This window comes from Temnothorax curvispinosus, unplaced genomic scaffold (genome assembly GCF_003070985.1).
Source record: "Temnothorax curvispinosus isolate PA1 unplaced genomic scaffold, ASM307098v1 QBEX01016430.1, whole genome shotgun sequence".
NCBI lineage: Eukaryota > Metazoa > Arthropoda > Insecta > Hymenoptera > Formicidae > Temnothorax > Temnothorax curvispinosus.
In genome coordinates, this window is record NW_020226210.1 from 382,399 (window position 1) to 395,326 (window position 12,928).

Genomic DNA, 12,928 nt, shown 5'->3' on the forward strand with positions numbered 1-12,928 from the left:
ATAAAAAAATATAAATAAAATATTTCAAGTATTTATTTTCGAAGTTCGATAAAGAGTAATAAAATCGTGCCCGTCAAGATGGCCGGCCGCGGTCGATCGTGCTCATATAGCACCACTCATTAAAATCACCAAATATACCATCTCTGAGCGGTATAGCCGCCGACATCTACCGGCGAGTGTAACGAGGCATCTCTTCTTCATAGAAAGTAAATCAGGTCTCGAGCTGCTCGAACAGAGCCACCAGACCATTATTTCACACGCGGTTGGTAAATTATTTTATTCGCCGTGTCATCAACCCGCAATCGCCCCGATGATCGATCCCGCCCCCATATTTTTTCTCCCCTTTGACCACGTGTATTCTTTCTGTACTTACAGATCTCTTCCCCCTACCCCTATCTTCTTCACTGATGCATCTCGACGTGACCCTGTTCACACGTTGCTTGTACTCCAGATTCGTGGCCACAGTCGCCGTAATGCGCGCGATGCAATTACACAGTCTGCTTCCTTCGAAAAGGAACGTTCGATGGACCCATTGTCGTCGTCCGAGACAAGGAGAAACCGAGAAGAGTGGATTCCGCAAAGATAACTGTAGACGGTTGAATAGCAAGTGGACTTTACGCGAATTCTAATAGGTGAATGCGATTTAAAAAATTACATTTATGTCAATGTTTTTTTTTTTAACGATAGACTTTACAAAGCTGTCCGATTGAGGATACATTATTACGCGCGCGTTAACATCTCTCACGTCATTTAGAGTAAAGAAAACCGTACAAGAGGAATATTAAGCGGCAGGTGGTATTAGAAATAGTAATCTGTTGTTGTAATTGACGTGCATATGCAAGTATTACGCCGACCGCTTTGCTCGGCAAACGATCGTCCGTTAATCCGTTATATCGCCACCGGCACCGTTATAGGAATTAAATTTGCACGAGATATTAGAGTGCAATAATCGTCCGGCGGGGGTTGGATGAATCGCGCCGACGACGGCGCGGCCTGGACGGATTATTAAAAACTAATTTCGCCTCTGACCCGATTTCTTTACGCCCGTACGCCCGTATACGAGCGTGTATACGTGGCTAACTGTAAATCGCAGAACCACCATCTAACTGTAATTCGAGCTTTTAGCTCGCGCGGCTGCGTTACGTTATCGCAGGAATTTGAGAATGTTAAGGTCGCTACGTCGACTCTCCGCTAATCAACGATCCGTGAAGGCCACCCGGCGCAGCGCTCGATATTAAAATTCGTAAGAGATACTTGTACTGAATCGCGAAATTCCGTGGTAGCTGCAACAAGACGTTGCATTCTCACTGTTGCATTTTTTAGATATTATATACTTTTCCACTCAATTCGCATTACAAATTATTAAATATTTATTTATTGTACTATTTGTCGAAATAAAAAAAGTGGGATAACGTAAGTATTTCTGGACTGTTAATTTTGTCAAATCGAATAATTTTCGTTTTCGGAGCAACGACTTGGACCGCGGAGATGCGAGGGAAATTAATAATTAAGAAATATTTTATTAGTTCTGCGATGATTTAGTTAATGATATTTATTTGTTGCGACAAAACGCGTGTACATTATATTCACATTGTTTCTCTATTCATGACATTAGCCTACGTATGTACGTACACGCGGAAGTTTAATCGGCGACGCACTTTCGTCGCGAAGGAAAAGCGCGGCTTGCGCAACGCCGCGCGTTGTATCTTCGCATTTTCTCTTCAGCGGAAGATAACTCCATCCTCATTCCTTCGCTACTCGCCGCGTTCCGCGTGTGCGTACTGTGTATGTATTATCTATATATATATGCAGTTATAAACGTAATGAGTCTTCTCTTTCGCATTCTCGATGGCACATTCCTATATCAGCGCTCGTCTCAGACGCGAGTGTTAATTAATGACAAGCGTCTTACGCACAACGCAATCGTCTTTAAATAAACTGTCGCGTCCAATCGCAGATACACACACGCACACACACACACGCATGCATACACAATTAATTATGGTATTATTGATTGTCGTACAATGAAGTGGCGACCTGTGCCTTGCCGCGCGAAGCAGCTATGCAGTTTCTCATTTCACCGCGGAAAGCTGCAAGGTCGTGGAGTAATGCACCGGCATCCGGATGCCATTAGCGCATACCTACGAATGCATTTCGTCCCCTTCATCTTGGCATAGCTCTTCCGGCGGTTGTTGTACTCGCGCGCCGGCTGCCAACCGGCGGAAGAGCGATAAGAAAAAGAGAGAGGAGTGTGAGGCACTATTCTCGGACACGCGTTTGTACCGCTATGCGTGTCCCCTTACGCGATCGACTGGTAACGTGGCTTGTCACGCGCGTATTGTTTAAAGCCTATAGATACGACGAAGTGGAAAATGTAGAATAGTCCCCTTACGCGATCGCGAGCAACAATGCAAATGGACGGTAGAATAGATAATAACGAAGAATTATGAAATGAATCATCATTTCTGCGATTGACCGTTTGACGATGTGTCATTTCTCAATCTGTCGCATTGGTGACTTTCGTTGTGAGTTCCAAGCCAGCTTCGCAGAGCCAGCTGCTCATTTACCACACGATAAACCACAGATGAGTTTTAATATTACGCGGTTAGTATAATCGTTACGTCGAGTTAATATATATTTGGCATACTAACGTATCCAGATAGGGAGAATTCAAATGGAAGACGATAAATGATTTGTCCGAATGTACAGGGCGATTAAATCGACATAGAAATTTACAGTTACAATGTCCGAGCGCTCTAACTGTACCGCTTGTAGCATTTATACCCCGCAGCGCCGTTTTACATTCTATAATTATGTGTTATAATCGCAAAACTATAAATCGCTAGTCGCGTCTCTCACACGACATTTCATTATCCTATGTATTCAAGTACAATGGCTGCATCCTAGCGTGAAAACGCTGGAATAAACGAGCTTGGAAACCGTTGTACTACCGCACTTCCAGCTCGAGGAAAATGTTCGAAAGTACCAGGCTTCCCTTTTCTTATTTGAAAAGGAGGAAAATTGCAGGATCTCTTTAGCATTCTCTTCCCTTCGACAATTCCAATAATAATTTTCCTGTATAACATCGATGAAAGAGAAGAGAATCTGAAGAATCTTTTACTATCGCCTTTTCTCCTTTCCACAAGAAAAAACTTTTCATATCGAACAGACATATCTCGTTTAACATTCTTTCACATTCGACACCGACATTGCATTTTCTTTCCTTTTTTGGAGGAAAATTCGTTGTAGTCTAATAATTCAGTAATTTTTCTCTCGTACACGTTAAAGCATTCAGAGCGCAGACTTTCCTCGAGAGTGCCCAAGAGATTTTATATTCAGCTTTCGAACTTGTTCGGAAATAATAAACTCGCCAAAAAGCCCTTTTATTAACGGCCGAAGAGAAAGAACGCGCTCCACTTAAGCTACCAATCAAGGTAATTTGCATTCCACCGGTTGTTTGTTGCAATCCTGAAACTAGAGTATCGCGTACGAGACGGGTTGGCGGTTAACCCTGAAAATTACACGGGAGAACGGAATGTGGGGCCGGCGACGGATAGGTTCGCGTGCATGGTGCATATAATGCACCGTAAAGTGAAATAACGCGTCTCGTGTCCGAGCAACCGTGATGCTCCGACAACGAAATTCGTCCGTTGTTCAAAATATGTTTCAGCAAAACAGTTTGGACTACTATCAGTTAGACCGTTCTGCTTGAAATCCAACGTTCCGACAAAATGAATTTCGTGCCTGGCAAAACACTTCCAATTGCAAGCACGAATATTCTCGTTGTATCTCCGTTATGCGCGCGTCGATTAGAATCAAGATCACTCTCCGACGTTCCTGCGCGACTTAATGGCATGCTCGTTTAATTAGCTTTGACTGGCTTATTTGGTAAATACACACACACACACACGTATGTAGATATATCTCCGTATTCGTACACGTATATGCCTGTACACGCACTTTTCTGGTCATAAATATTTTACACTCACTTTCTACCTCAGCAATACTATATAATTGTCGCAGCAATAAAACAATCTTTGCCGTAAACGTACATTTTTACTTTATCAGGCGTCGCGAAATTTCGATCAGGCGCCTGGGAGAAGCGCAGTTGAAAAGAAAAGAAAAGGAAAGAAAAAAGGAAAGGAAAAGAGGGAATTATACGACCGTGTTACAGCCTTGACGTGAAAACAACGTGGCAACGATAGTCGGTGACTAATAAAGTGTGCATCCTAGTATGCACGACCGGCGATAATAATTCAGTGGCGTGGAATTCTCTCTTTTTCCTGCCGTGCGTTTGCATCTAAATATTTTCTCCGTTTTTATCTTTTACAATCGATTAATCAATCGGTCGGAGAGAGAATTTAATCTAGCGGTATTTAAATTTGCATATTGGCGATATGACTTGCGGTTCTCTTTCATCGGTGAGATCTCAAGGAAGGATCACTTCGGAGAAAAAGGATCTACCTGTCTCGTTTCCTGATTTGCATAATACTTCCGCCGTGAACAAGTTACGCTGTGACGCATTAACGATGCCTACGTGCCTACGCCGCAACTTTCTGCTCGAAGACACGCGTCGATTAAGCAGCAATGTCGCCTTCTATAAACACGTTGCCGCTTATAATTCCGAATTTATACATTGAATCGCTTTGCATATTCTTTGCCCACTTGAATATTAATTTGGAACGATAAAAAAACTTGACGATTATGTAACGCTTCTGCTGAAAGTGCAAAATATACATCAGATTATATTTATTTTTATTATTCTACGCGCGTTATGAAATCTCATGAATATTGTCGAAGTATACTCTCAGTGATAATTTAAATAAAATTTTTCGATATCCATTTTTTAGAAGTCGAATCGAATGTCGAATTATGTTTTTTTCTGTTCGTACATCCTTCGTCGATATTTTTCTGCGTAATACCTATCATTATGCCGCTCGGAGAAATTCGTGGCGAAAGGCGAAGCTCTTTTTTATTGCTTATAATCGACGCGCTCGATGAAAGAGAAACGCACTTCTGAGCGGTATTTGAATGCTGTGTCCCAGTTACGTAATGACGAATAATTGTTCTTGCATAGTTCCTGGTCACTAATCACCGAATACTAATATGTATACATGAATCATTCAAAATCTTCGCGGCTCGCCGTTTTTACATCGAGAGCGACATTTAAAACTGAAAGGATCGAAACTGCGACTGAGAAAATTTGAGCAAGTTTCGAAGATTCGCAGGCGACACGTCGAAGGATTCGACGGTTTATGTAACCGCATCACAATGAAACAAGGCGAAAGTGTTAATTATAGCGACTGAGCGATTAAAATCTTCTCTGTGATCATCACCAGCGCTGACGTCTACGCAAAAACATCTCGATGCGTTATTTTTAATCGGTGAGGACACTTGTGTTACTATCATCTATAGAGAATTAACATCTTTTGCGCGTATAATTATCATAATATTATCATTAATATATAATCATCCTCCTATCCTTAAAAACACGATCTCGCAAAATGATTTCTTTCAACTATGAAAACATCGTGGATAATGTTTTTCTCGGCAGTAATAAAAATTAATGTTTCGATAACACGATAATAAACGTATAATATATCTATACGTGGTTTCTGGAGATCTTTCGAACGTGAAAAACACATGTCTCAACATCGAATGAGATTCCTTTGCGTTTAAGCTTTTGCTTACGACATCAGTGCTAATGTGCCACGATAAAACTTCAACAAGCGCGTGGCCGCAAAATGTCTTAACCAAGGACACTTTTCTCGGTCGGCGGTAATGTACGATTGTACGCGCCTCGCGAATGCAAATATCGAGGCTTCTGACCAGACTTTTTATCTGTTCTTTATATAACGTATCATTTCTTGCTCTTTTCCACGAGTTATATAAATCGCACAGATGTTATATGTGCAGTACGTCAGGTTAATTGCTGATTATCTCATTAAAGTACTGTTTGAAAAATAAGGTTTATTTAATTACACGAAAACAAGAGAAAGATATTAAGAGTCGATTGATGTTTTGATATTTAAGAGATGTTGTACGTGTCCAAGTATTCGAGGAAATAGCTTTCAAATGCTTTTTTAAGTGCTGGCGACAATGACATCTTTGTTGATCTATTCGCAAATTTTTTAACTCGTTTTCACAGAGAAAATATATGTAGCATGTCTCTTTTTTCCTCTACGCTTTACGCCTTCATCTAATGAGCTTCAGACAGAACTGTTATCTTTCTAAGCCGACAATAATTACTACCTAATTAGTTTGTTCTGCGATAGAAAGGTCGTTGCGTTTCTCGAGACGTTATGTCATCGTGTAATGTATGGCGTTTCGTTCATTCTCCGTTTTTATATTAAATGCTTTTTATATTAAACTGATCCAATAAGATATATGTTTTTAGGAAATTTGATAGATAATTATATTTAACATAATAATATACTTATATCTTCAAAATGAATACGAATTATATCGTTATCGATTTAATTAAGAAAAGTAATTTAAAATACGCCTGCTGCTGTATAATACCGTTAGGCAAAACTTGCTACGGAGAGTCGGAATTGCAACGTTTCGCAATGCAGTCTTTTTCCACGTGACATGACGACGGAACATGAAATCGCTCGTAACTGTAGCGCCGATGTCACGCTTGGAGAAGCAAGCTGCAAGAAGATGTTTGTTAACCCAGACAAAGTCTATTGCATCAACGCGATCGACCGGAAAAAGCAAGATTCATTTCGAACAATCGCCTGGTAGTAACATCGCTAATAAAAGAAAAAAGAATCTCACGAAGTATTTTTACGATCGAACGATAGATATAAATTATTCGTTATAACTTTATCGTTATCGACAGATTAATGTTCAAATATGCCATATTTATCTGTTAGCATTCTAAACTAGTAAGGGACATTAGCAAATCATTAGTAGCTGACCAAGATATCTGATAAAGAAGGTGAATATATCAATTTAACTAAAAATGCTTCGCTCTTTATAGTATTCTCTTCGATAAAAAGTATCCAGAAGTCGGTCTGGATCACTTAGAAAGCTTCAGGCAGCATGACACTGCAAGAGACCAATCTCGAGAAGCGATTCTAACGGGGTCTCGGCCTAGGCAACGGTTGAATCTGCTGCTGCTGTTGATGATGATGATATCCTCCCCTCGAATTCGTGGCCTGTGTTCGTTCCGGTCCATCGTTGAGGCTCAAACCGGCAACCAGTTGAGCAATCTCGCGATCCTTCTTCTCCTCCTTCGGCAGCGCGTTACCGTTCTGCGCGCTGAAGCCCAAGGAGGCCAGACTGCCGTGGCTCCTGCTGCGATGTTCCGCCCGAATGCTGTAAGAAAAGGCTCTCTCGTTCAGATGACCTTTCCGCCGGTATATGCCGGTACCAAAACGAGACTCGTTCTCCGGACTGTCCGCCTGTCGAGCGACTTCCGGCGCGGTGAGATCCGCGTGAGAGGCGGCTAATCTCCTGGACGTGCCCAGGGTGGAGTTATCCGCCTCCACCGGATGTCGTCTGCCTCTGTTTCCGGCGGTACCATACGTGGCTGGATAAATGGCCGCCGCCGGTGCCGCGGTCGGCGGTACCACTGGCAGAGGAGCGTAGACCGGGACTATCGGTGTCGCTGCCGGAATGGGCCTTAAACGCGGATGATGACTTTTCCGTGGCAAGGTGGCCGCCGGCACCAAAAGCACCGGCGCCGGTCTGGCTAAAGTACCGGCGACGGATCGGCTACTGGGTGGTAGCGGGTGAGGATGGTAGTGTTGTTGTCTGATGGGATGACCCAGGGTGTGATGTCCGTGGCCATTGGCGTACACGCCCTGGTGCAGCTGATGGTGAAGAAGCTGCTGCTGTTGTTGATGCTGCTGTAAGGCGTCCTCGTGCAACGAACGAGTCTTCATTTTCTTGAGCTTCTTATTAGCTTTCCGTCGCGCGGAAGAGGATTCCTCCAGCAACAACGGTTGGGCGGGAGGGGGCGGCGGTGGCGGCGGCGGCGGTGGGGCGACCAACTGGCGCGGTCTGGATCCTTTCGTGCTTCGCAGGGTGCCCTGTTCCTGATAAAGTCCATCGACTTCGTCGCGACCCCTGGCCCAAACCTTGTGATTCTCGTCGCCATTGTACAGACTGAGGTCGTCGGTCGAGGCAGTGTCCAAACGGGTCGGTTGGGGGCTGTCCAGGGTGGTGCTCGAGCCGCCCAGAGTGTGGTAGAGACTGTTGTTCGACTGTGGATGACCCGTCGTGACCCCATTCGTCGTCGCCGACGACGGGTCCAGGCCTTTCGCGTAGCTGCTGTCGGCGTAAGCGTGGAAGCAACACCTTACCAGGGCGTTGGCCGCCATGTCCCGTTTGCATATGAACGCGTGACACTCGAGAACCTTGATGCCGGTCGTTCTTCGCAGCACGGCGGCGAACAGGGGTGGATGATTCGCGCTGGGCGTCCGTGCGAACGGCGAGTCCAACGGCAGGAAACGCGTATTGGACGTGTCGCCGTTTCCACCCTTGACGTGTCTGACCGCGGCGCAATAGTGGAGCGCCTCGATGGGGAAGAACCGCGTGATCTTTTTGCGATGCTCGTCGACATTCTCCAGGAGCAAGCCGTTGCTCCAAACGCTTAGCCAGGAGTCTATCCCGCGCGCACCCAACGCACCTTGCTCGGGATAGAGTTCTCTCAGGGGTTCCTGCACGCCCAGGAGCCCCTCTTTGCTCGTGTGAGGTACCGAGCTACCTAAATAGAGTACTCTGCAGCGACAATACGGCGTCGCCGTATCCTGATTAGCTCCCCTCATTTTTTTTTCTTATTCGACTCGACTAACTTATTGATTAGAGAGATTCAACCGACTTTTGCGAGCGCGATTGAGTAATGAAATTTAATAATCGTTAATAATCAGAGAACTATCTTTAACAATTCAGTTGTAGAAGGTAGAGATATATTCGTTTAATCCGATTACAGATAATCTTATTAGCTGGTTACTCTCAAGTTCTAAAAAAAAATTATTGTACGTGAGTCAATCGCATTGTCATATAGGAATGACACTCAAAAGTGGTCCTAAACTGTCCTAAGCGGAGAAACCGTTTGGAGATTTCAACGCGTGGTACGTAAGTCCCACGATCGGCGACACTCAGGGATATGAACGTCAATTATTAGCCGCGGCGGATCGTTTCCCATGCGCAATGTGGGACCGCGGATGTGACTCAGGATCTCATTGAGCGATTACGCTGCGACGGGACTCCGTCCGGTAGCACTCGCAGTCGATTACGCAGTCGTTGCTTTCCAAAGACAGGCGGACAAGCGGCGCGTACACGTCGTCGCAGCGCGGCGTTGCAAAATACGTGCGCGCAGCAACGGCGAGAGGAACTCCGGCGGCGCGGATATTTCGCAGCAGCTGTAGCCGCTCGCTCGAGATCGCGTCAAGCCATTATGGCCGCCTTCTTGCGAATCCCCCCTTCTCACCGGCGTATCGGGCCCCCGCTTTGCCCTCTGTCTCTCTTTCTCTCTCTCTCTCCTTCTCCTTTTTTCCCTCGCCGTCTCCGTTTCTCTCCGCCGCTTTCTTTCCCTTCGTGCCTCTTCCCTCTATCACGGGCCCCCTTCTCGTGCTCCGTCTCTGTCGCTTCCTTTCAGTTCTCTCTAGGCTTCTCTATCCCCTTCTCTGCGATCAGACCCGGGGCCCTCGCTGGTATGCGGCGCAGTGGCGTAGCCGTCGCCGTTGTTGTCCCTCACTAACGCACCTCCACGTGTAGCTGCTGTCACATGTATGTACGCACACGTACTCCATACACTCGCGGTCGCCGTGGAATATACCTGGGAACGACAAATGGAGAAAACAGCTCGGCGATACCCGGCGATACCCGGCGGCGAGGATTTAACGACTATTCCCGCGGGCCGTGTGCTGGTGTTTGTGGAATCCAGAGGCGCGGCCGCAGGCGTCGACCGCGCGAATCACCGTACCCAGCACCGGTGGGCCTCATTGGGCCTCACGCCGCGGAGATGGCGAAAATGGCGGATGCTGCTCCGGTTTGAATGCCGATTCGATGCTACGGAGCAATCGAAGACGACTGACGGCTCGAGGAAGAGCGGCACGAAGATGGTACGCGAGGGGGGTCTCAAGCTCGACACTGACACATCATCGACTTTGCGGGGGAGCCGCTCTTGCCGTTCTTGCCGTTTCTGCGTCCGGGCACACACACAACACACCAACCACGCGACACGCACACACGCGCACGGACGGTCTCGGAGCGGAGCGGCGAACCAGCTAACTGCCAGAACGTTCGTCTTCGGACTGAGAACTGGTGGAAGGCGTGAGACTTCGTGACTGGGGTCCCACTCCGGCTTCACCACCAGACGCTCTCCCACTCTCCTCCTTTGCGCTTTTCATCGTCGGGTCACTCCCTGGACTCCGATCCTGTCGCCGTACCTATCTCCTCTCGGTGGCGAACACCGTCGATAGGACGGCGGGGAATTATGCCGAGGGAAATGGACATTCCTTCGGCTCGATTTTATGTGGAGACGTTAATGGCGCTTCCCCTTTCCTGCGAATGACGCAACGCGACGCTGTTTTGCTATTAATACCAGTTAGTACCTTGACTCGAGATATGTGACATTTTAGCACGCAGGAATTTCGCACGCATCAGGATGTCGCGAGAGAGTTGACTCTTCAACGCTGTCAATATTAACGTCGGACGATGCTAATTTATGACTACAGATGGTGACGCGAACATCAAATTACAATACAGGTTGTAATCAACTTTGTATTTCAAATATTGTATCTTCAATTGAAAGTGAGCAATATAGTTCCACAGAGCACACATATATCTTCGTATTTATTATTTATCGAGTCGTACATCAAGCAGTATTGCTATGTGCATGTTGCCCTTTATAGGTCAAAGATTGCGTAGGTATCGTGAAGGAAAGCCCGTCCGGCACACGGTTTTCACACAGAAACTGTCGGGGCCTGGGAAGTGAACGATTGTCTTTTGACAAGAGGTAGGATTCGTGGTCTCTAGGTCGTTCTTCATATCGACGAAGCAGAACATGATCACGAAGGTGAAATCACAAATTTGTTGCGTAACAATGTGAACTGAGACACCTGCCAGACTATAAGCAAACAACAAGTGCAAAGGTCTTTTAAACGGAGTTTACTTTGCAGTCTGCATTTGTACACCGTTAAATATTAAAGGATGAAATTTTTAAACCAACACCTTGAATAACATTTTGTTGTTTTTAACTACTGTGTCGAAATTTATTATTTTAACACAAGACAGTATTATTTTAACTCCATTGGTTTAGCTAAATTATTTGTTTTAATTAAATTAACGACATATTGAGTAGGAGCATCGGATATCTTTTCATTGAATCAATTAAGAAATTTGTAATTATCTCTACATGTACTATCTATCCTAATATACAAACTATTTTTGTATTTAAATACATGCAAGAGATTAAAATAATTTTCACGCAAAATAATTAAAATTAAACATTACGTAACGGTGTATCTTCCATTACGGAAGAATTAAATTTCTCTTTGATACTCAATAAACATCGTTCTTCTCCCATCGAGCTTTTGTATCCGGTAGTTTAGTCTCTGCATATGAAGGACATATTTTCCGCATATTTCATTCGGTTTCGCACAAAAATGAAATGCTTTCTCAATGCATTTTCCACGCAATTAACCGCGAGCGGTGCGCGACAGGAAGACGAGAAAATCCGGTAGCGGGTTCGTGTCGCGAGCGTGAAATCGCGGAGACGCGGAATCAGGGTCGCGTGACCGGGACCCTGACCGTGGCCCAATGTCGACATTTTTCAGTGGGAATTCTCCTCGAATCCTTTCGCACAGCTGACACATTTAGAAGCAGGACGAATACGGCGGAGTCATTTCCGTTCGACATGAAACGTACGAATTAACTTGAGTACTGTTGCGTGTAACTGTATCACAATTTTATAACGATAAGGATGCGAACTCTTGAGATCCAATTAAGATTTCTTGCTTGTCGCTCCTTGAGACATGCTTTCGAGAAGTCAGAAAATCTCACTCTTCGAAAATTTAAATTTAGAAAAAAAATCTCATGACTTAGGGCCGGTTGTTTCAACCTGTTGGTAATCTAATTAATAGTTAAATTATATGTCTATCTTTGTCTAATTTGAGGGAAAAACAAAGACATATATGTGATTCCAACAGGTTGGAACAAGCAGTCCTTAATGCAGTTGTACTTTGTATACGACATTAATGCCGAAGATTATTTCTTTGTTCTTTCAAGAGACTTGAAGAATGCAAATGTAATGTAAATGGATGTTTTATAATTAATTTAGAAGCCTATTCACTTTTTTATCTTGATCACGATTTTCTTCGATGTGCATAAGCATATTTTTTTTGCAGCGATTACTATATCTCAGACGAAGATGCGTTTTATTGCGAAGGCCAGAGACGAAGGTCTCACTAAATATCTGTCGCGTTTCTTTGAAAATAGGTAGACATTCGAGATAGTCCGAACTGAGACAGATTAATATGCAAATTAGTTGTTTCTTTACTGCAGAATCTCCCAAATATTTATTTCAGGAATGTCGACTTTCGATGTGCCTTGTGTCTCGAAGGACGACTGGTGAGCATAATTCAGAATCTGCGATCCCCGAGTCGCAGAAAAGTCGCGATGTTTTCTTTTTATAATTATAATAAGAGCTATTTTTAGCAAGCCCAAAAACGTTTCAGCTCCATAAACGCCCAAATATCTCAGAAGTGCAGGTACATTAAAAAAAAAGCGTTTATTTCAAACTGTTGAACGAAAAAAATCGATCGTCTAGTGGGTCAGTGGGTCGTCGTCACGTTAATTACAAAGACTCCAAAAGCCGTGTGTACAGTGCAATCACCTCTTGTCCAAGAATCTTCTCCAATCCCCTCTTCGATGACGTTTACTCGTGACTGGTTCACTTGTCGATGTTGCTATA

General features: G+C 44.6%; 1 protein-coding gene across 1 annotated transcript; it reads right to left on the reverse strand.

The window, feature by feature from the left end:
• Window positions 1-1,536: 1,536 nt before the first annotated feature.
• On the reverse strand, window positions 1,537-10,435 carry LOC112466631. The gene has a single exon (XM_025034827.1). It carries the CDS (start codon window positions 8,775-8,777, stop codon window positions 7,083-7,085), a length of 1,695 nt encoding a protein of 564 aa, XP_024890595.1. The 5' UTR covers window positions 8,778-10,435; the 3' UTR covers window positions 1,537-7,082.
• Between the last annotated feature and the right edge of the window lie 2,493 nt (window positions 10,436-12,928).